The 23,697-nt window shown below is 30.0% G+C and overlaps 5 protein-coding genes across 7 annotated transcripts in view; 2 read left to right on the plus strand and 3 right to left on the minus strand.

The window, feature by feature from the left end:
- Positions 1 to 8,260, minus strand: part of Mef2 (myocyte enhancer factor 2) — a 52,341-nt gene extending 44,081 nt beyond the window's left edge. The window contains exon 1 of one of the 2 annotated variants that reach the window (XM_076393730.1): positions 8,102 to 8,260. The gene's annotated coding sequence lies outside the window, so the exon portion shown is untranslated. The remainder of the gene's footprint in view (positions 1 to 8,101) is intronic. The other variant, XM_076393733.1, reaches the window with a different exon arrangement.
- A 1,319-nt stretch (positions 8,261 to 9,579) lies between these two features.
- LOC143188770 (protein mono-ADP-ribosyltransferase PARP16-like) lies at positions 9,580 to 12,289 on the plus strand. Of its 2 annotated transcripts, XM_076393207.1 has the most exons (7): positions 9,580 to 9,696; positions 10,550 to 10,889; positions 10,975 to 11,130; positions 11,213 to 11,422; positions 11,522 to 11,687; positions 11,755 to 11,887; positions 11,971 to 12,289. In XM_076393207.1, the coding sequence occupies exons 2-7, from the start codon at positions 10,569 to 10,571 to the stop codon at positions 12,128 to 12,130; spliced, it is 1,146 nt and encodes a 381-aa protein (XP_076249322.1). In that variant the 5' UTR covers positions 9,580 to 9,696; positions 10,550 to 10,568; the 3' UTR covers positions 12,131 to 12,289. The 2 variants fall into 2 exon arrangements, with proteins under 2 accessions (XP_076249322.1, XP_076249321.1); XM_076393206.1 differs by lacking the exon at positions 9,580 to 9,696 and having other exon boundaries at positions 10,462 to 10,889.
- Positions 12,217 to 13,897, minus strand: LOC143188771 (vacuolar protein sorting-associated protein 26C). Its single transcript, XM_076393208.1, has 6 exons — positions 13,634 to 13,897; positions 13,423 to 13,566; positions 12,857 to 13,249; positions 12,681 to 12,777; positions 12,486 to 12,611; positions 12,217 to 12,391 (listed from the first exon to the last, which is right to left on the minus strand). Exons 1-6 carry the CDS (start codon positions 13,688 to 13,690, stop codon positions 12,309 to 12,311), a joined length of 900 nt encoding a protein of 299 aa, XP_076249323.1. The 5' UTR covers positions 13,691 to 13,897; the 3' UTR covers positions 12,217 to 12,308.
- A 737-nt stretch (positions 13,898 to 14,634) lies between these two features.
- On the plus strand, positions 14,635 to 16,987 carry LOC143177288 (G2/mitotic-specific cyclin-B). Its single transcript, XM_076375154.1, has 5 exons — positions 14,635 to 14,664; positions 15,473 to 16,048; positions 16,231 to 16,470; positions 16,533 to 16,651; positions 16,729 to 16,987. The coding sequence occupies exons 1-5, from the start codon at positions 14,635 to 14,637 to the stop codon at positions 16,985 to 16,987; spliced, it is 1,224 nt and encodes a 407-aa protein (XP_076231269.1).
- A 1,498-nt stretch (positions 16,988 to 18,485) lies between these two features.
- On the minus strand, positions 18,486 to 23,409 carry Elp1 (elongator complex protein 1). Its single transcript, XM_076393592.1, has 12 exons — positions 22,972 to 23,409; positions 22,460 to 22,888; positions 21,890 to 22,381; positions 21,598 to 21,812; positions 21,127 to 21,533; positions 19,977 to 21,051; positions 19,709 to 19,902; positions 19,377 to 19,638; positions 19,163 to 19,299; positions 18,933 to 19,087; positions 18,794 to 18,857; positions 18,486 to 18,734 (listed from the first exon to the last, which is right to left on the minus strand). The coding sequence occupies exons 1-12, from the start codon at positions 23,407 to 23,409 to the stop codon at positions 18,673 to 18,675; spliced, it is 3,930 nt and encodes a 1,309-aa protein (XP_076249707.1). The 3' UTR covers positions 18,486 to 18,672.
- Positions 23,410 to 23,697: the final 288 nt, after the last annotated feature.

The raw sequence follows: 23,697 nt of genomic DNA on the forward strand, positions 1-23,697 counted from the left end.
GTTAACCACATTTGCCAACGCCTACATATATTTATTGAAATTGTATGAATGATCCAATGTAGTTTGCACTGTTTAAAGCAAATACGTGTGTCTATGCCACTTAAAGAATTAATCAAGTGCCTTTTCATAATTTCGCTTGTGTTTTCAGATTTGTTACCCACTAGCATTTCATGAATTATGCATTAAAATTACTATGTAAGTAGCACTGGTGTACAATCTATAAAGAAAAGGAACTTTCGTACACAGAACTTCAAGAAAAAATTGCAAAATTTTAATAAGCAGGAAGCATTTTTGTTAAAAATGACATGGACAATCTTACTTTTTTCTCAATGACTATATTTTATAATTTATAGACTAGTAACTTTGACATTAATAGGTCACTGAATTTCCTGTTATCTGCTATATTTGAAACCGTAATTAAGTTTTTGTTTTATTTCCCGTGTGATTAGTTATTTGGCCTACATGAGTACTGCTGTTTTGCTTGCAATTTCGTCACTGCCAATATGTTGGAATAACCACCCAAATTAAAAAGACTTTTTTGGTCTCAATATAGGTACTATATAGAAAATATCGAAATATTTTTTTTACGTATTAATCTATCCTTTGATTACTTTCCTCATTCTTATTTAATTTGTAAGTTGTAATTAATTATTCATTCATCACTTCGTTATATTTTCTAATAAAAAAAATGTATAAATATCAATTATTCATATTTTATTACACAGACTCTTTCTGTAGCGTATAACTTGATTCTACAGTTACAATGTACCTTTTCTTTGTACACAATTTCGCTACATAATGGCAAAGTTACATAGACTGTGTAAAATAATTTCATCAGTTGTAAACCTTTCCCTATTTTCATTCTACACAAGTTATGGAAATTAATTCATTCCAAGTGTAATAATAATACAATAAACTCAAATAAACAGCCAAAGTACCTGCTTTTGAACGTTTGCCATTTCAACGTTTTCATCGATTTCAGTTTGACAGTAGCTTCTTATAAAAAAAACTGCTCATATTGTTTATCGCCATTTAGCAAAAACAGCTTAAACCAATATCGAATGCGCAATATCGTGTTCCATTCCAAAAAGGCTGGTTTGATCGCACGCACGTGTCATTAGCACGTGGTGGCAAAGGGGTGTAGCCTCTGTAGTAAGGAGGAGGAGAGAGAGCGAATAAGGAAGAACGTAAAAGAAACTTTTCACGAATTTTCTACGGCTGAGTCGATATCAAAAGGATTTGCGTCAATCGTAGCCATCATGGAACTTTTCTTCGTTAACCATCGTCGCGACCAACCCCGCAGAGACTGATCGACTTTTGACCACGATGACACGTGTACGTTGCACGTGAGAGTAGGCGGAAGGAATCATCGGAGTCGCGTACGGATTTACGTCAATCGTGACCCGACGCTCAAAGACAGCTCTGGAGATAACGAGCAAGGGAAAAAAAAATGGCTGGTTAAAGGAAAAAGGCTACGCATCTGGTTACACACGGTTGCATTCTCTACCCCGTTAAGTCAATGTTTAGCCTATAAAGTGATTCGCACCCTGAAAGCGTCCAGCGATTCCTTTACGTTGCTGGGAGCCGCTCGTCAGGACGAATCGAACGATATCGCGATTTACTAGCAATATGTAGAGTATCGCATGGAATTTACTTCAAAAATGGGCACGTTTTATTCACCGAGGGAAATAAGTTTACTCGCTATTTGATAATTAATGTGAATTGTCATAAAAATTTAATTATTACACGTATGTAGACTGTGGTAGCGAATATAGTACCTATTTGATGATAAGATTTATCATAGTTTTTATAATGTGAGATTGATCAGGAAATATTATTTATGTACTGCGATGTGCTCAAATAAATAACATTAAACTGTTTCATGAGCACGAAAGACAACCCGTGGACAACAGATAGAAAATTAAGAAATAAATTAACCTTAATAATAACAAATTGACTTTTTATTAAAGAGTTCGATAGTCGATATTACGTTTGACGTAATACACAGTATGTCCTTAGGTTTTCACATCAATTTTGTCAATGCATTTTACTATTAAAATTAAGACAAAAATATTGTATATACATATAACTATAAATCCTGTTATAAGCTTGTGAAAATTTTTTGTGAACTAAAATTGCTAATTTTGTGCTTATTTTGTATTTAAGAACCACTAGAACATACAGTAGTCCGAAAGACGTGAAACAGAGTACCTAATATGAATAATCGAATGCAATGAAGGTAATTTCGTCAAGTGGCCACGAATAGTCACTTACATTTACCCTTCAATAATTGTAGTCATCTAGACATATATTGCAATATGAAAAAAGCTACTGTATGAAATGAATTGTTAATTGAAGAAAAATTTAAGAGCCAAATAATAGTAGAAATGCTATAACAATACGAAAAGAGAACATATTTCCCATTTATCAGAGTAGGAAATTCCTTTAAAATAAATCACTAATACCAACGTCACATATACATCTAAAATTACGATTATTTCATACATATAGAATCCTGTCAATATAAAGCTGTTTTTCACCAGTACTGCGCATTATTCATTAATACCAATCTACCAACTATAGAAGTCACCTATTTTTATAGGTTTCTTTGCAAATAATTGGCAAACAAATTCCCCGCGACTACAATCTAATTCTTTTTCAAGCATTCAATGAAACTGATAATTGAGAAAATGAATTTTTATTTCAATTTTTAAACCGCGGCAGAATTAAAGACATTTTAAAAAAAGATAAAATTGACCCGCTTCGCGTAACTCGTTTATTTCTCTATAATACATTTTACCACGATTCTCCATCCTCGGTCCTAAGTATACACGCAAGAGCGTTGAATTATTAAGCCAAGCGTCAGAATTTCAGAGTGCACGAATCAAATTAGTCAGCGTCTCGCCCCCTTAAAAGATCCCACCGTCGATTCGTTTCAAGCGTTATTTCTAAATCCTGCATCGATTATTAAGCTTGATCGTGATTCAATCACAGTTTCAAGCCATTCATAATGCATGGCAGTGTACTCGCTGACGAATCTAGGAAATGCGCAGAAATTAAAACCTGATCCTTAACTAGATTAATCTTTAAATATCGCTCCATAAAATAACAGAATTGTCCCAAAATCGAATCGAAAGCAAAGATTCCTATAATTTTCCACTTTAATTAAATAAAACATGATAAAATATGACTTTTCCTTGAAAGACGCGTCGAAATTGTGAAATGACATCTTTACAGGCAAGATTTCATTTTTGAAAACATCGATTGTGAAAGTTGCTTGGAACAAGGACGCGTGTCCATCCTCCTTTAGCTACGGTTATTTCAAAAACACATTTGCAAACGAGAAAAATTTACTCCACTTTTTTGTTACCTTTTTACTGTAAAATAATTTTCACTTCGATCGTCATGTAGATTTTCAATATTAACAATCTTTTTAACATTGTCTAGAAGTCTGTAAAACTTTTAAAATGTATCGATTGGAAATACTTGGGAAAAATGTATTCTTAATCTAGAATTCTTTAGAAATAATTAACCTTCAAGTAGCATCGATTATAAATAATTGCAAACATTTTCTTAGAGATTGTAACACTTGCGTAACATTTCAAAAATGAATGACGTCAGTAGACGGGGAGTACTCTCAAGGAAGGTTATCGATATAACCGTTCCTTCTCTGTAACGGGTGGGTGGGATCGATGTCGACGGCGACATGCATGATTCCGTCGTGGAATTTTCATGAACTTTCCACCTTTTTTGGGGAATTCGAGCTGAAAATGCACGTAAAAAACCGGAAACCATGTTACGAACACTGGGAAGCCGACCAAGATTCTCCGAATTGGTCGATAATTCGACGCAATTTAACGCCTCTTCTATCGATTAATTCAAGTTCCAGAGAAAACAAGGGAGGGTTGCCAGAATTATACTCAATCCTTAACGAACTTCGAATATGAAAATTCTTATTGTAATTAAATTTTGTGTGAACGTAACGCATATTGTACGATGCAAAAAAATTTTCCTTTGAAAAACAGAGAAAATACAGGAAATAGGAAAATAAAGAAAATATTTATCCCCTCTAGAAAATAGAAGAACATATTTCTGAAGGGAGAACAACACTTTGATGAATCGAAAAAATCGATTTCTTTTTTCTTTTTTACTTTATTTGAACCTTCATAGAACTATCTCGGGATATACTCTTAAAATATTAAGATGAAATTCTTGTAAATTATGTGTAATATAGCTACAGCGACTTTTATTCCATCGTTCATGAAGCTCGAAAAGGTAAAAAAGGACTGACAATTAGTAGTATGATTTATTCAGGGCAGGTATGAACTTTTACATCTGAAGCTACGTTAATAGTTCTATTAACATCTGGACAGTCCTTTTTTATTATGTTCGCAATCTATAAACGTAATTTGAGGTACATTTTTATTTCTTTTCGAGTAAAAACTACTCGATCAAATCACACATTTCCGTATGTCTTTTTTCAAATGATGTTTCTTAAACTGGTTGACCGATGTTCCTTGCTAATCTTAAATAAATCAACTTCTAACATCACGTACTAATTTTACACATAAATATCTTTAGTTAACCATACGAAAATTTCTTTAAAATAATATTACTATTTTTTACACTCCAAAATGTACCTACTCATTTCTGGTCGCATTTCTCAAATGACTTGTTCCAACGTCTGTCATATTGCCAAAAATTATCATAATTTAATTTTCATACACTTGACTGAAATTACACTAATATAGATTAGAAAACTGTTTTAATTATTTCCACAGATGAACTGAATATGAATAAACTAGGAAACCGTGGGCCCCTGTTCAGTGAACAGCAGTTTACAGTGATATCTATAACATAATCAGATATATATCTACATGTAGTGATAACAAAATTCTTAACTTTTGGCTAAAATATACATCTACATATAACTCCCCAATCAATAACATATTTAATAAAGCATGTACGTCTCAACAAAAATTCATAGAAAACCATGCTTTTTCGACCTTCAAAGTGTTGTTTCCTCTTAAACACTTCATCATGATTTAGCTTCAAAAGGAGCTCCATTAAAATCGAAATTTTCGGACTTTTACGTCCCTAGTTCGTGCAACTGACTTCGCTCGGAATAATGAAACAGAGTCAACGTTTAGGTCACATACGTTCCGACCATTTACAATAGGACCCACATTGTGCCGCGCTTTGTACCACGAGGTCGCGCGATTCTTTGCAAGCCATTATACATACTATGGGTCTAAGTTCCGCGAAGATTCCACGATAAGTCTAGATCTGATACAGCTACAGACGGACGCATTGATGTCTATGCTGCCTTTCTTGATGACCTTAGAGTCTTCAAGGTTTTGAATGGTCTCAGATGCATTAAACCAATGTTTCTTAAACTTCGATATCTAGGCTTCTCTGTAACTGTACGCCTGTTTTATTCTTTACTAACATTTTTTTCACCCCCATCTCTTTATCCACTTTACAGTGATTATCTCTTTTTTCGCCTAAAATAAAAGCATTGGAATCAACGATTCTTCTGCACGATAAGGGCCTTAGAAATTGTCTATTTGAAAAGTCTATTTGTATATTATAAGAAATATCACTTCGAAGGTTTCTTTAGTAATATTGAAAACGCTATTAACCCTTAACTGTTATGATGTCAGATCATTGTAATTTAATATTAGTCTACAGAAAATTGACAGTTTTTCAACTGACTAATCTTTATTAGTTACTCGCTACTATTGTTCATACTAACTATGAAAACTTGAATTGATATAAATACTGAGATCCCGCTGTACCCAGTAAGGGTTCAGGATTAATTTTATAGATTCTTTTTCTCATGATAGCATAATCGTCGAATTTTCCAATGGTTTTTTTCCCCATGATAATAGTATAATTATCGAATATTCCAACATTAATAATATGAACCCCGACTGGAACGAATTACAAATCGATATTTGACACTAGTTGCAATATACTTTTCTTCCTTAATCAGTGTATTTACTTAAACGTTACTATGCTACAAGCGAGATAACATATCCCTTGCTTCGCAACGCAATAACACGGTTGTATCTCGCGAACTAAGTGATTGTATACCTATGTTCATAGAAACACTTTTCTCGTTTGCATCCCTATACGATCTTGAACTGTGCTTATTGGAAATTGAACGTATCTTGTAGGTACAAAAATATCAATGACTGACAAAATTTTGTAAGAATAGATATAGATGAAAGTTTCTGCGATGAGTTTATTAAATGTGTGAATATAATGAAATCACGAAGTATGCAAGGATCTTCTTCTATGAAAAATTTAGTATTAATTTTCAATTTCCTAGCGAATAAAAGTGATAGAGGAATTTTTCGACTTAAACGATGAAAATTACCTATGTTCATTACAAAACTGTTTCAGTATTTTATATAGAAACTTAATTTAACAGAAAATACAAGATTTTGAATGCTGTTTAATTTTATAGAATAAATGATTGTTTCTACGAATAATACACAAACAATATTACATAGAAAAAATGTGTCCTGTATTTTTATATGACAGTATCCTTTTCTTGTTACTAAAAAATTTTAAACATTACACAGAATCATTCGTATGTTTGCATCAAGAATTCTGTTTTACCGATGCAGCTCTGTGTAGTCAATATCTCGGTTTGCAGATGGCAGCAACTCGCAGATAATTGCAAATATTTTGTAATAAATACGTTCTATGAAGTTTTCTTTGATATTAAAATCATGAGAATGTTAAAATGAGTTAATTGACAAACTTACATTATCTGTTTTTTTTATTTCAACTTTTTACAGATTTGATTATATATTTCTAATAAATGTCTGTATGTATACCACTTAACATTTGAAGTATATTTACTACAAAACTGCATCTTCATGCATCATATCAGAACTATGATCTTGGACTGATATCTCAAATGTGATTTAAAACTTTAGAATGCAGTATACGAATACTTTAATCAATCAATTAATTTATTAACAATTTGTATAATGTAAAGAAAATGAATATTATTAATTACTCAACATGAAACAACAATCATTGTATTTTCAAATCTTAGAGTTAAAGGAATTAATTATAGCCTATTTTAGAAGTACCTGTATAAAGCATATAAATATTTACAACAGATTATAGATATTTATGCAATACATTATTAATATGAGAAATAAACAAAGTATTTTCTTTTACTAGTACAACTTATCATGATTTATGCATTCCTTTCTAAAGTTTAAATCGCACGTGAAACCTTCTAGCAAATACTATGAAAGAAGATCAAACGTTGTTTGTTAACGCTTTAGTAATGGTTATACCACTGCTTTGATAATATGTATCTAGCTTAATGTAAGATACATTCCTTTCAGTAGTATAAAGTACATGTAAAATATGAAGAAGATCCATTGACTATTCGCTCAGATAACATGACCAAACACAACAATTTTGCATTAAAAAGAAGCCCTTCGTTAAACTTTTTGAGATACAGTTCCACATGCTCTTAAAAGCTAAAATACCTTTGATTATATCTTAAACAATGCGTAACATTCCTCCCTTACATTAATATTTCTACTAATAAACATTTATAAACAATATACCTTTAAAAACAATTGTCACAACGAATAAAATAAACTTAATAGAAAAAAAATGTATTTCAAGCTTAAGGGACAACTGACGACGAATCTAAAATATCAGAAAAAGATAATCTGACAGGAAATCATGTTCGAACGAAAACAGGATCTGTCATTTTCGATCATTCCTTCAGGAGAAGATCAATACATCCCCAAGGAAGTGGAATCTCATGTTACAATAACCTTTTCCATTCCTAATAAAACATAGAAATTCTTTCGGAAGAGCTTCGAAAAGCTCGACCATCGAGACATTCCTAGTATCAAGCTTTCTTCTTCTTCTTTTTTTTTTTTTTTTCTCTTGAAAATCGTGAACGCTTCGCATGTACACAAGTGTATGTGTACATGTGTACGTACGTGCGTGAGCACGTACGATCCTGTGTGTGTGCGTGCATGTGAAGGCCATGTTAACAGACTGTAAGTCAACGGATGACTTCTTAAACGACGAGAGGGGCGAGAAATTTACTTACGATTTTCACCGGCTTGTCCGCGGCTCCTACAGAGCTTTTCCGTACGGTTATTTCACTCTCCACATTATTCACGTCCACGATGGAGAAAAAAAACAACGACGAGAGAGCGAGTTTGATCAAAAGCACAATTTTCGTGACGTCATCGGTAGTCAGGCATGCGCAGACCGATTTCGGTGTTTTTCCATTTACCGCGGAAACACGTGTGCCGTCGCCGTTTACTACTCTTTTTTACGATTTTCTCCCGTTTTTTTGTATATTTTTTTGCTTGTCTGTTTTGTTTGGGGGGAAGGATAAGAGAACTACATCGCTAAGAGACACACGACATTATCGCGACGACGCGGTATCGTCCGTGGCGAATTTCGTCTGCGATTATTCGCGAGAGCCAGCACGGCTGCCGACATCTATCCATCCACTCCCACTTGTTAAGTGACGTACACTGACGTCATCGATAGTTTACCTTGAGGCATGACATTGAGTTACATTCTGGCCAATCGCGCTGGCCAAGTCCCCTATGGCGGGTTACGAGCGGGTTATGTGCGCGCGCATTGCACATGAATTCGGGTATTGCCAACTGTAGATACGAATTAGAGTTCGAATTTTAGATATGTAGTAAATATTTGAATTTTGTGTCTTTAAATAATTTGAATTTTGGGGACTTAATATTGGATATAATAGGTCTGAGTTTGAGACTTAGGTTAGAAACTGGGTTAGAGACTAAGTCTCAATTATCTGAAGTACTAGGAGATTCAAACCTGCAGCACCCTATTGATAGCTAATTTTCTCATCTTTGACAGACTACTGAACTTTTATTGTATCGAATATCTATAATTTGAATAACAGAAATTATGAATATTCGAGGTTCCGTTAATAGAGATTCTATTGTAGCTTTGAACTTGGAAGAATATGTAATAAGAAATTGGATCCAAGTAACCGAGTATTTAAATACTGATTTGATTTGAATTCGAATTCGAAAAGCAAATTTGAAATTACGTTGTCGTTGCAGTAAATGGGAGACTAAGATCGTACAATTTCATGGACCATTTATTAAGATTATAAATATCTTTCTCGCAACGATAGATACTTCTAGATATGGATTATCAATTTAAAAATTAATTCCTCGGCTTAGATTTCATTTTATTTCTTAAAATCTTCATAATTTGAATTTATATTATTTTTTTAAAATTATCGCTGTTGTGTCTCAAAGTAATAAAAAAAATTTGAAACCTATTTAGAATGTTTCTGTAAAGCTATAATATTAGGTCATAGATAGGTTTTTTCATTTTTTTATTTACGATAGAAATGGTATACATTTCTACATTTAACCTACAATATTTGTCAACTTTGTAATAAAAACTGTAAGAAAAAAATAAGATAATATTTGATAAGTCAAAAGAGAAAAACATCGCTGTAACAAACGAACCACAACAAAACAGATGTAATCTGACAGAAACCGCAAAACATCTGGATAATGTTCATGATTTCAATACAAATTCGTTGTATGAGAAGATTAAATATATAAAATTCTCTAAACAATTGGTTATTCTTGTCTCGTAATTGCCGCGAAAATTACGGTTTCGAAATGCCCGCCGTGGATTGTAAGTACGTTACAACTAAATTTCAAAATTAACATTTTAAGGCCAATGAGAGTACTTGAGAATAATTTTAAATTTTATTTTCTGCTCATATTTTCATTCGTTAGAACTAAAATAGCTTTATTAGAAATGTATTTCAATATAACTGTTATATGATTTATTGAATTAATTGCATATTTCAGTATTATGTTAAGAAGTGCACTTAACCCTTTTCGCAAAATGTCATTTAATCTCTAAAAAGTAAACATTCAATCAATAATCTTCAATTATTTAATTTAAATATAGAAATATTTGGAAACTGTTGAAATGGAAATATTCCTACAAAAATCGAGAGTTTTCCTAATTGAGTGTATTTTATATTTCGTTTTCCTAACGTTGTATCACTGATTGTGAATAATATTCTAAATACTGGAACAAAACGTTTATGAACAACGAATGAAAGTTGGTCATTTATTAACTTGTTTTATAAACTGTCCTTTCATCTTCCTTTTCTTTTTGTTTATGTATCTACATTGCATACACAAAAGTGGCAATTGGTTAGAAAGTAACAAGTCATTGTGATAAAGTAATGGCTAAAAGCAATGTTTTATTTTCTAATACAAAAAACATAAGGTGATCTTGTTTCATTATGAGAAAAAATAAGTATTTGAAATTGTTTTATTATTTAAAAGATAAACACTCGAAAATTCTGCATAGGTGTTAATTAAATTTACACTCTTTTATACATTTTTATCAATTCTCTTTTTTGAATAGAACTATTATCAAAATAATTGGATAGATTTTTATATTACAGTAGCAAACTTTCAATAGCTATTTCTAGAAAGACTTTTTATATTATCAAATAATTTTTGACTAGATTTGAATCCCCATTAATAATGAATAATCAAAACAAAACACAATATACCCATAATGACAAAGAAAAAGAAAAAGAAAGTCAAACAAAACTGCCAGACAATAAAGTTCCTAAGGAATCGGATTTGGATGTATTATATGCAACTCGGTTAGAATCTGCAAGTCAAGAGGACATAGAAAAAAAGGTGTTAGCATTGAAACATTTGTTGGAAAAGGACCTGAAAGCAGCAGACTTAAAATGGTCTTTGTTTATTGCTGCCTGTTACACATATCGCTATGATACTTGTTTAAAACCATTTCCACCAATGTACGTAAAAAATGAGTGCAAAGATATTGAAGCCTTGGTAAAATTTTTAAAGTATTAATTGTTATTTACATTACTTATACATACAATAATTTGAAAACTCATGCAGTAAAATTTGTTTACAGAGAAGAGTTATAGAGTTGATTCCCCCATTAGCTATAATACTCAAAGCATTACAAGAGCCTGATGTATATGAAAAATATGGAAAAGCTATAGATTTACTATATTGGGTTTTAATACGTCTCAGAGATCCATACATAAAAAGCATTAACAAAGAAAATGTGAGTTTTCTTTTATACACAATTATATGAGTATCTTAAATCTTATAATATATTTTTGAAAACCTACATGTTTCTAACATAGTATGAAACAATACTAAGGAAAGTACCCTCAGAAATTTCTGTGGCTGCACCAAATTTAATATTTCAAGTAGCAAGTGCAAAGCAGTCTACTTCAGAAGACAGGTGGAAAACTATTGCTCAAGGTCATACAACCTTGTATGCATATCATGGTAGTCGTTTAGAAAATTTTCATTCTATAATACATTATGGTCTACAACAGAGTATGTGCAAGGTAATATAGTAATAACATATTATAAATTTTAAATAAAATGTACAAATTTGTTATCTTGGTGTATTGGGTTGTTAAAATAATTGGAAGTTTTAATTTTAGCAATCATTATTTCGTAAAGGAATATACCTTTCAAGCGAATTAGGTATAAGCCTACCATACAGTCCTGTAGGATATGGCTGGGGAGGTAGTGTACTTGGAAGTGAAATGAGTTGCATAGCTTTATGTGAACTTATTAACCATGTTGATGTGAAAACAGAAGATTCAAGTAAATACACTTAACTATAAAAATTACAACAAAAGTGTTCATTATTCTTACATAAAACTTTTTTCAGAAAATAACACTCGTAACAGGGTCACAGATTCCATGCAAGGGAAAGTTCCAGATAAGTACTATTTAGTAACAAACAGTGAACTGGTGCGAGTACGATATCTTCTTGTTTATAGTCAAGAAGTTCAAGCAACAAGGTAATTTTAGTTTGTATATGATTAATTGAAGTATAATTACATGTTAAAATGCTCATTTACAATGTAAAAAACTAATATTTTAGGTATACTAATAACAGAGGATTATTAGCATGGTTCAAACAACATAAGTTATTAACATTTGTGCTCGGTTATGTGGTACTGCTGGCTTCAGTTGGATTGACCCATAATAAACAAGTAGAGAAATATTATAAATTGTTTGTTCAGAAAGTTGGACTGGAATGAATTTTTTCTACATTGTTATGAATTATCAATTCATTCATTTGTACATTAATAGAAAAATTCCCCTTTTTTATATATTTTACAATAAATCCAACTTAAAATTTCATTTATTACTATAAATATATACAATTTGTAAATAATATACATAATTTATATAAAATACTGTATCTCCATAGAAAAATTAATATCTTGACAATATAATAGGAAAATTTTCTGTGACTAAGTAATCGTCTTCAAATACTACAATCAGATTCACTTCAAACTCTGTAATGCAATATAATAAAATACAATTTTTATGGAGACATGTGAAAATATAATTGATTTAAGTTTTCAAAAACATACAGAATAATAAACTTACCAACTTTAAAATTACTTGTACTTAATGTAGGACATGTAAATAACCTTGGAAATATCATGTATATTGGTATAGGCAAGTTTGTACAAGGATTTCCCTCGCCAATTTGTATATTTTGTATTTCTGTAGCTAAAATAAATATGATATTATAAGATAAAAAATAAAGTATTTGCATACATTTTAGTCAAACAATCCTACCATCTCGAGAGTAGCCTTCTGCACAACCACATGTTTCTACCCTCACCAACTGTAGCTCAATTGATTTGATCAATGCTTCGCAATGTTCAATTACCACCTTAGATTTATGATTTAGAATAATAAATAACTGTTTCATGCTAATAAATTAATATATAAAAATAAAATTGTATATTTACCTCTCCTGTTAAAGGATCTGAAATTTTACAATGTAATGAGTCTAATTTTCCAGAAATGCAAAATCTGGGTATATTAGTCCTGTCTCTTGTATTTTGTAAAGATTCCGGCATAATTTTAAAATATACTACTTTGTTAGGTTGTTTTTCCATTTTAGAAGGCACTTTGTCTTCCACTATAAATTCTAGTGACTTACTCACATCTTTTGCTAAGAAATTTCTTTTTATATCGCAGCGTATCAAATATTGTATGTTGACAAAAACTCCATGGTATGTCTCATATAAAGACTTACTTCCTCTAGGTTTCAATGGTAATTCAAATGGTATTTCTGTTTTACCACTTGGTATTTTCCCACTGGGAGCAACATCCAAAGTATATTGAACCAATTGTATTGGCTAAAAATATATTATGTTATAATAATAACCATTGAAATCGATTTAACTAATTCTACTGTAGATAATCCATTTTATATGTTAAACAAATGTATTTTAGTTTATTCTCTAAAATATAACTGATATACTTGCATAATAGAAAGAATTACATTGCAAAGAAAACAAGAAAAACTAACCTTTACGGAATTATAAAAAGCTTCGAAAATACCAAAATTCTTTGAACTAAGTTGTAAATTAACTGAACCTTCCATACTTAAAAATATTCCATCATGTTTGATGTCCGAATTAGTTTGCAATAATATAAAACCAGCTACTACCTCCTGCAACATAACCTCAAAGTTATTTATCCTTCAATATAATTATACAAAAATTATAGAGAAACCATACCCCTTCGTGATATATTTTACTGGCTCGTTTTAATTTAATATCAATATTTATTGACATTTTACGAATTATAGTTGTTTATTGATTAACAAATACGTGAAAAATTTCTGACGTTTCTCAATAGTGACATTTATTGAACATCATTATAAAATTTATGGTAACTATCTAATGTAACACAATTTATTATTTAATTATCATCAGAATGCGAACGCCTCTAAATCACACATTATAACAAGCTATCATTAAAGTCAATTATTCAATTATACAGCAGATAAATATGCCAAACATCATTGACAAAACAATCGCAATGATCAGCTGTTTGCATTACATAAAGACATTTAACTAATTTTTCGTGTTACTTGTTTTCAATTTATTTAAAGTTTATTATTGAAAATGAAATAATTTTGTATTATACACTGATCAAGTGTAAATGTGTCTATTTCAAGCAAATTTACTTTTTCGTCAATTATAAATAAATTACCATTTTTAAGCATTATCATTAGTTTTAGTTATTTTAAACCACGCAACAGCAAATTTAACAGTAAGAATTAATATTATGTATTCTTATATAATTTATCATAACAATAGATTAAAAGAATTTTAATATGTTTAGAAAATCTATTAACCATTTAATATTTCCACACAGATGGAATAGTTCTACAATTTTTCCATATTTCAAAAATTGTATTCGAATACAGTGATATTTCGTTTCGTACTCAATTCCAGAATAAAATGATTTAATCTACTATTTAAAAAGCGTATTTCACAGTACTGGTTCTGCTTACGATTTAAATGACCAATCGGATGTTTCGATTTTCGCGCTCTTTAGACTCGCGACGTTATATCCGCTGAGGGTGAACTTCCGTTTGATCAGCTAAACAAATTCAAACCGACAGAGTCGTTACTGCAGAGGTGAACGTTGTTTGGCAAACGGTACAAGCAGAATTCCTGCGGTAGACGAATTTTTCGGTGTTGTGTGAAATCCTTCAACAACTGGATAGACGATGGCCTTAAGAAATCGGACAGCGTTTACGGTAAGTGAAGAATTTTTAAGAAACGATTTTGATGCTAGTTCGTTGAGCTTTGGAATGTCGATGGGGGAGGTCAAGAGAACAGGGTAACCGTCCGTTCCTGACATCTTTAAATGCCCTTCGTTCATTAAAACTACCAAATTAATAGTTACCATGAGCTTTTCCCATTGATTTTCGTATTATAATTTACTTTCAAGAATTTCTTATTTCTCTTTTTGATCACGATTATTCGTTAATTAAAGATTTCAATTTCGCCTCGTTCTTCCCATTAATAACGGACTTTTCGATTCCTGAAACTATTTCATGTGATATTTTATTTTCGTGAAATTAAATTGAGTTTATTCACAAATATATTCACAAATGAATTTGAGAAAATTAACTAGTTGATTATAAATGATTTATAATTTAACGGAAATATTTTCGTAATTTTCTTAGTGGAATTCTATCGCATTGTTGATGTTCCTACGTTCGAATGTTTCTTAATTATTTTACTTCGTATTTTCTGTATAACATATATTAGTTCATAAAGAATTATAATAGTCCATAAGGAAATAAAGATAAGAATGGTTTTCTTATATCCTCCTTTAGAGAATTCTGTTATTTCCACGTTTCTTTCCATTGCTTGTGTTTAACATACAATGATGTAGAAACTAATGTTGAATTAATATTTTTAATTATAAAAATAAGCGTAAATAAATAATTTAAATAGAAAAACAATCATTCTGTAATCATTATTAACATTATTTAGCATATATCATGATAATGAAAATTTATACAGTGAAATTAAATATAAAATGAAATGAATTTTCAGAATACTTTAAATCAAGAAAATGTGAAAAATATAAAGTCTGCGAATGCAATAGCTGGGAAAACTAAAAGAGCTGCTTTAGGTGAAATAGGCAATAAAGTAAATGCAGTGAGAGGTGTAGAACCTATTGATAAGACTAGTTTATTACAAAAAGATAGAAAGAAAGTGATAATACCAACTAAAAATATTAAACCATCTGAAAAAATATCAGAAAAGCCACCTGTACAAATAGTAAAACCTGTAATAAAAACTATAGTTCCTGAAGAAAATAACATAGTACCAGCCCCTCAGAAAAAGGAAGTAGAATCATTTTCTTCTGATCTTCTTGGTATTGAAGATATTGATGAAGAAGATAAAGGAAATCCTAGTCTAGTGTCTATCTATAGTAATGACATATATGAATATTTAAGGAACTTAGAAAGTAAATATCCTATCACAAAAGGATTTCTAGAAGGTCAAGAAGTTACACCAAAAATGAGGAGTGTCCTTGTAGATTGGCTTGTCGAGGTTCATCAACAATTTCATTTAATGCAAGAAACATTATATCTCACAGTGGCTATTCTTGACCGATTTCTACAGGTTTGTATTTAAATGTAATTTAAGGTGCATACATATTTTCTATTTTCTTATTGTAGAACATATAACTAACTAATCCATTTTAGGACTTGATAATTAACATGTGAATTCAAATGTGTATACATAACTAAAATTATTGTGTATGTGGATAACTATTGTTTAAAAGACTAATTATTTTTTAACAGGCTTTCTGCTCGATAGACAGGAAGAGACTACAGTTAGTTGGTGTAACAGCTATGTTTATTGCTAGCAAGTATGAAGAAATGTATTCTCCAGATATAAATGACTTTGTATATATCACAGATAATGCATATTCAAAGATAGAAATATTACAAATGGAAATGCTTGTTGTGAGAACATTAGACTACTCCTTTGGCAGACCATTGCCATTGCACTTTCTTAGAAGATACAGCAAAGCAGGAAAGGTATGAATTTCAAATTCTTTCTATTTAAAATTTCTCTAATCTAATAAATCATTTGTTTTAAGGCTCTTCCAATACATCATACAATGGCCAAATACTTCTTAGAACAAAGTTTAGTACACTATGAAATGTGCCACTATCCACCAAGCCTCATTGCTGCTGCTGCAATATATTTAGCATTTCTGTAAGTTGTTTAACATTAGATATTGAATTAATAATTATTGAGTAGCAATGCACTTCAACTATGACCTTCACTTGTAGGATTATTGGTAACAATGATGAACACAAAGAAAAAGTTGTTTGGACAAATACATTGGCACATTATAGTACGTATTCTAGAGACGATGTATTACCAGTGGTACGAAAAATAGCTAGTATCATAATTAATGTAGACAAAAGCAAGTATGAAGCAGTAAGAAAGAAGTATGCTCAATCGAAGTACATGAAGATTAGTGCGCGTCCTGAACTCAAACTGCCGACTATGGTTGCCATAGCCATGGAGCACAAGGATACAGTATAATCTATACTTAAAAAAATGGTAACTGTAGTGAGATTTTTGTTTGTTCAATATTATGTTGCATGATAAATTGCAACATGAGTAGGTAAACCATTTTCAGAGAGACGAGACTATCTTCTTTCTTTGAAACTATATAATCATTTTAAATAAAAATAACGTATAATTTAAACAATTTTTTCTTTAAACTTGAGTAGAATAACAAATCTGAATGTAAATGAAAAAGTGGTATGTGACATTATTACAAGTTAGAAATTCATCGTAAATAAAAGCAAATTGACAATGGACCTATAGTTCTTTATTTATAAAGGACATGTAACAAAATGTATATAGTAAAGAAGAAAAAATATTTAATTACAGTGTTGTTCACTAATTAAATTCAAAATTTGTAATTGATAGTCTCGTTTTTGGTTGCACATGGAAATGTTTGCATCCAAGATAAGAGCCCTATTCAAAATGGGGTGTATGATCATATAATTATGAATAATACGGAGTTCTATAAAGTTTTAAGAGAAAAAAATCTTTAATAACTTCGTGTGATGAAATATAACTTGAATATCTCTGTTCTCTAGTGACATGCATTACATTATCTAAAGTAATATGTTTTTTAAGATCATATATTTATCACGTAAATTACTTATTAAAGATTTTTTTATTCTTATACACATGTATTTGTAATTTAGTATAATTGTACACAAAAGTTTTCTAGTATATATATAGAGAAGAAATGAGCATGAGAGTGTAGAAAATGATACTCATGACTTACACTTTTGGATTATCATAGTAAAACTATCGAACAACGTTTACCGAAGATCTAGATTTAAATTCAGTAAAAATTCGATGAAATGAAAGTGAACATAATAAAATACAATATCTAAATGAAAATTTATATCATATTTATAATAATTATTAAAAATTATGTAACTACAGCCCCGATAATTAATGCCTATATGAAAATAATTTAAGAATAACGATAACGTTAAATTTTATTTAGCTCATAGTAATATTTTTATTATTCGACATCTTACTATCAATTTTAATTATATTTTATAATATCATAACTATAAAATAATATGAAAATAAATATATTTTGCAAAGTCTTCGCTCAACATTTTGCCGAATTTTTATCTAATTTGAAACAGGATTTTTAGGTATTTAAATCATAAATCATAATTTTTATATTAAAATTTTAAAGAAGTTTTAACTTTTATTCATAATTATAAAAACATTTTTATTTTGATATTAGTCCTATAAATAGTTTTAGCATTAATATATACATATTCGAAAATACATAAGTATTCTTAGATGTATTCCCAGATTAATTTATGCTTTGATATCAATATTTTCACAAAATGAAGATGATTGTTCATTCTTAGTGCTTTATTGATTCATTTATGCATTTTGAATGTGATAATTGTATGTATAAAATTTATGTAGAGAAAATTTTAGTAAATGAATAAAACTCTAGTAATGTTTCTGGGAGCAATATAAATTATTTATACATACTACAAGAAGTAGATAACATTATAAAGCATGTATTAAATATAAGCCGATTTATATCGAGATACTTATTTGTTATTTTACAATAAAATCATAGAATATGTTCATACGAACATATTGATGAGAAAAATTTGTTGTCAGTTTTATAATTCCAGAAATATATTTTGCAAAGTACTAATTATAATAAAGTATTAAAATATATTTAATTTCCAACTCGAGGAATTATCAACTGGTGGACGAGTAACGAAAGGTTCTGAAAAGTAACAGACGATCAAATTTTTTGTAATATACTTTGAAGCAATTTCACCTTACCAATTAATTTTTGAGATACATTAAATCCTTGTGATTCTGTTGACATTGAAGGATCTACACTTTCCTGAAAATAAATGTGTAATAAATAAATAAATAATATGATTAATTGTGAAATTAACTATGAAATAAGTATCTGTACCATTTCTGTTAGGCTCGAAGGCGCGGATTTGTCCCAAATTTCAAATTTACTTTTTTCTATTAAAATAAGGAATTGTTCCATAGAATCTTGTAATTGTTTTGCGTATTCGTCATCACAAAAATATACGAGCATTTGTAATAATACGTGTAAGTCGCCTAATATATGAAAATATCAATATAAGTATATATTCTTTACGATTAATAGTTTTGATTCTAAATAGATATACAAACCCTTTTCTTTGTATGTATTACTAGTAATTTGGTGTAATGCTTGAATTAATGCTAAATCTTCAAAAGCACTGCCTTCTTTCAAACTTAATAGCTTTCTTTCATGTTTTCTACGATTTTTGCTTGATCTATAGCTTTTCCTTAAAATAGTTCAATAAATTCCACTATTAATACACTATATTTACACACATACTATTAATTCATAAATATTTCTTACCCGGATAAACTGGACAATTTTGATTTTTGACTCAATGTTGAACTAGTAACACTGCTTGTATCACTAAGAATATCTGTAATACCTCTATCACATATTGATTCATTCTCAAAAATTCCATCATAAGATTTCATGTTTTTCTGAGAAATACTAATTCTGACTGCAGCAAGGCGTAATCTATGTTGCTCAAAATCTTGCTTATTCTTTTCTATTTGTGACATTAAATGATCAGCGTATTCATATACACTTGATTTTACACATGACTCTAAAATAAATATGATTTTGATTTATCTTATCCTGTAAGATTCACAATAATAAGAATCGAATTAATGTACCTATTAGTGTTAAACAGTCATTTTCATGAGCAACTCTTACAGCATCTTTCCAATGCTTCCCATTACATAAAGAAATTACTCCTTCTTCAATATCTTGTAAGTAGTTGATTAGAATATGCGCGGCTTCTTCAAATCTCTTATCGCTCTTTAAGCGTTCTGCAAGTTCCTTATAAAGCTTTTTCTTTTCTGCTACACTGAAACATTATTTAATTATTTATGTTTACATTCAGTTACTTAGATTATTTTTAAAACTACATGATTTTTTTACGTGAGATTCATCTGTGTAGATAGAACAATAATGTCCTGCCAACTTCCAGCTAATTTATAAGCATTCGTAGCTTCTTTCAGATCACCACTTCTGTGGAACATGATTCCAGCTTCTTGATATAATCTTTTCTTGAATAAGAATTCTCCATAAATCTTAGCTATTTCTTTGTACTGGTTACTGTCCTTTTCAAATAATTTCAAAGCTTTTGTATATAAATTCTGATTACGTATCAGATTTATGCATTCATTAAATCTGTTTGGTTCTTTTACTATATGTTCGAGTGCATTTTCGTAACGTTTTAAATGTAAATCAATAGAATATTTCATATAATTTTCATCTAGCTTCTTTAAATCATTTAAAAAGGGGATGTATTCTTTGGGATCTTTTTGCGATTTAGACGCGATGAACATTGTCAAATCAAAATCATACATTCCCAAAGCTGTATCAAATAACACATTTACATCCACTATGTACAATAGATATCTCAATGCTTCATCTGACGTTATGTTCTTTCCATTTTCTATGTCTTCTAATTTTCGAATTTCTTTTATTTTATTTAATGCAGCTTCTAGTCCTTGTCTTCTCTTATCCTTAACTAGACTAATCAAAATAGGTTGAATGAATTGATGAGCATTACTTTGTTTTTCCATAATACTTCGCAATAAATTGCAAACTAATTCAACTTTATTTGTTGCAATGGTTTCTAGATTTGTCTGGTCTCTTCGATAATAATTCCCATATATTGTTGTTGTGACGTCTTCATTTGTTAATTCGGATAATAATAAACTTAGCCAATTTGGCTTAGCAACTTGTTCGACGAATTTGTCAGCATTCTCAACAAACTTTTTAGGATCATGATCATAGATTAAATTTAAATTTATACGTTGCCTACGCATCAAATCAAATGCTAGCAAATAATTATAATTATTTAAATAATATCCAATAATATATAAAGACAGAGCTCTCGGTTGTATACATTCTAAATTCCCACGAGGCATCTGTAAAATTGTCTTTGAATCTTTTGAAATTGCTGCAATTAATTGAGATCCTCTTTCTATGCGCCTCACATTTAGCTCTGAAAATATGAATTAGGGTTGTAATTATTGTAAATTTGTCATTTTAGAAGTTGCATATCATTAATGTATTATACCTGCCACCGATTTTTCATTTGACAGATTTTCCCATGGCTTAACAGTTAAATCTTGCTTAACTAGTTTTTCAAAGTCTTCTTCGTTTATATTGATGCATATCAATGTCTGTTGTAAAGTTGTAAGGAGTAAGAATTCTGAATGGACAAAAAAGCTTGTAACATTGTTAGCAATTTGTTTTCCATTGATAGAAAAACAATTCCTATGAGATAACGATAGTACAACGTGTTTTGTATTAATCTTTACGACTTCCACTTTGTAAATATTGTCAGGTAATTGTGTATCTATTGGAGTCAATTCTCCTTCACGAGTATATTTTATAACAGAGTTTTCTATGATTATATAAGCTTCCATTTCCTCAGGAGAAGGAATAATATGTTGAATTATTCCATCCATAATATGCATTTGCCTACAAATGAAGTATATATTCATTAATTCTGTTTTACTTAATTTATCTATAAATATAAACGTACTTTACTGTTACTTGACTTTGAGTATGATCGTTTACTGTCTCCAAAGTTAAAACACACAGAAAGTTTTGGTTATTGATTGACAATGAACATAAGATACTACTTTCACCAAACCAAAGAAAATGATGCATGTTGAAAACAGAATCTTCAAATTGTGTTGGAATATCCCATTTAATGTCATAAGATCCAACACATTTATACTCTAGCATAAGTGCATCCTAATTTTGTAAAAAAATTTCATTAAGTTCTATTTTATTTTATTGTATCATCAATTTTATTTTACAGTTATACTTACTTTTATATGCTCGTAAAATATTAATTTATTACTCATTGAAACACAAAAGAATGCATTGCTATCTACCCAAGTGTTTTTGTTCTCTATATTTGGTGCAAAGATAATGGCATTTATAGATTCAGCTATTTCTAAAGTTTGATGTGCCATTGGTGGTGGCACGATTCCTACTCTAAGGCCAGTCATTAACAACTTGTTTCCATCAATTACTCCAATAACAGACTTATCACATGCACTTTTACCTCGACTATGAGAAACACACCAGTTATATTCATGAGTAATAAGTTCTTTTTTCGTTAATAAAATCAGTTTCTTTGAAAAAGATACACTCCAAGTTGCACAAATCAATGGATTATCCACTGAAAATTTGATTGTTTGCTTTAAATACCAATGATAGTTATTTTCTGTCCATAATTGCAAAAGAGAAGAATTTCCTTGCACTTGACACCAAATGGTCAAAATTTCTGAATCTGGAGACCAAAATAAATCTTTCACCTATAGTTTGAAAACAATAAAATAAAATTTAAATAATTGAATGTAATAGGGAAATATTTAAAACATATTTATACATACTCTAACTTCTTCTGGCTTGAAAGGCAATGAGAACTCCCTATGCTTCAAACCATTTTTTTCAAAAAGTGCAATAACATGTTTATTTGCCAAATGTTGTGGTGCAGCAATTAAACTTCCAGATGGTTTCCAAGACAGCGATTCTGCTAAACCACTGGCAAGTTCACTAGTATATTGTAAAGTACCTTCTCTATTAAAAACCTTAAATTGTCTCATTTTACTTTCATGATTTAAGAAACCAACAGCAAATAATGAGCCATCTTCACGCCAAATTACTCTGCATAGTCCATCATCTGACTCATTTTCATGAACCTCTACTGATTTTGCCAATGCTGCTTTCTTTCCTTCTGATCCATGAAACTGAGTTTCCTTTTTACCCCATCCAACAGTTACAAACTGTTTCTGCCCAAACTCTGGAGCATATAAATCTACCTAAAATAAACATTTTGATATAAATTTATAAACCACTTCTTCACTTTTAATATAACTTGATAAACAATTAGACACGTAAATACCTCTGATACTATTTGGAAAGATGATACCATTGTAATCACAATACCGTCAACTGTAACTATTACTATCATTTCATGATCAGGACTCAGTTTCATACATTGTAAATTTACATTTAATTCATTCATTACTTCACAATGAAATTCAGAGTCTACACTTATTTTCATGACATCACCTGATTTACAAGCAGCATATAATTCTTGTGTTATACTACAGTATTCCAAATTAATAATTTTCAAGTTTTCATTAATATCAAATGAAACAATATCTTTCTCATAGTCTAAAGGAATTTTATATAATTTATTTTGTAATATTAAGTAAAAATCATCATTGATTGAATCGACAGTATATAATATTTTTGAATCATTAGAATTTTTTAACATTTCATCATTTAAAGATTTTAAAAGTCGGCGGACACTTTGAATCACTGTTAAATTTTTCATCTTTTAATAACAGTCTTTGCATACAATAACAAACAATGTGATAAAATTCCTTATGCTGCTCTTTGTAATTCCGAAAGCGTCTTTTCCAAATTTTGGTTTGCTTTGATCTGCTTTAGTCTGCACTAAAACATACCTTCCACTCTGACCAGTACTATTTGGTCTACACGTGATTACAAAACAATATAAAAGGTTATGTGTGAATATAATAGGTTATGTTTGCATGAATCACATGTAAATACGAACTAGTGTAAAAGAAAAATTACGATAAAAACCTTATTATTGTTTATA

Source organism: Calliopsis andreniformis, chromosome 3, assembly GCF_051401765.1.
Source record: "Calliopsis andreniformis isolate RMS-2024a chromosome 3, iyCalAndr_principal, whole genome shotgun sequence".
Lineage (NCBI taxonomy): Eukaryota > Metazoa > Arthropoda > Insecta > Hymenoptera > Andrenidae > Calliopsis > Calliopsis andreniformis.

Bases quoted from the DNA above. Each gene is read 5' to 3' on its own strand.
- LOC143177288 (XM_076375154.1), top strand. From the start codon at position 14,635: ATGGCCTTAAGAAATCGGACAGCGTTTACG. The intron at 16,049-16,230 runs GTTTGTATTTAA...ATTTTTTAACAG, and splicing joins TTCTTGACCGATTTCTACAG to GCTTTCTGCTCGATAGACAG. The intron at 16,652-16,728 runs GTAAGTTGTTTA...CTTCACTTGTAG, and splicing joins GCAATATATTTAGCATTTCT to GATTATTGGTAACAATGATG.
- LOC143188771 (XM_076393208.1), bottom strand. From the start codon at position 13,690: ATGTCAATAAATATTGATATTAAATTAAAACGAGCCAGTAAAATATAT. The intron at 13,250-13,422 runs GTTAGTTTTTCT...ATATATTTTTAG, and splicing joins CTTTTTATAATTCCGTAAAG to CCAATACAATTGGTTCAATA. The intron at 12,612-12,680 runs GTAGGATTGTTT...TATTTATTTTAG, and splicing joins AGAAGGCTACTCTCGAGATG to CTACAGAAATACAAAATATA.
- LOC143188770 (XM_076393207.1), top strand. From the start codon at position 10,569: ATGAATAATCAAAACAAAACACAATATACCCATAATGACAAAGAAAAA. The intron at 10,890-10,974 runs GTAAAATTTTTA...ATTTGTTTACAG, and splicing joins GCAAAGATATTGAAGCCTTG to AGAAGAGTTATAGAGTTGAT. The intron at 11,688-11,754 runs GTAAATACACTT...AACTTTTTTCAG, and splicing joins TGTGAAAACAGAAGATTCAA to AAAATAACACTCGTAACAGG.
- Elp1 (XM_076393592.1), bottom strand. From the start codon at position 23,409: ATGAAAAATTTAACAGTGATTCAAAGTGTCCGCCGACTTTTAAAATCT. The intron at 22,889-22,971 runs GTATTTACGTGT...TGTTTATTTTAG, and splicing joins CTTTCCAAATAGTATCAGAG to GTAGATTTATATGCTCCAGA. The intron at 19,088-19,162 runs GTTTGTATATCT...TTCATATATTAG, and splicing joins TAATACATACAAAGAAAAGG to GCGACTTACACGTATTATTA.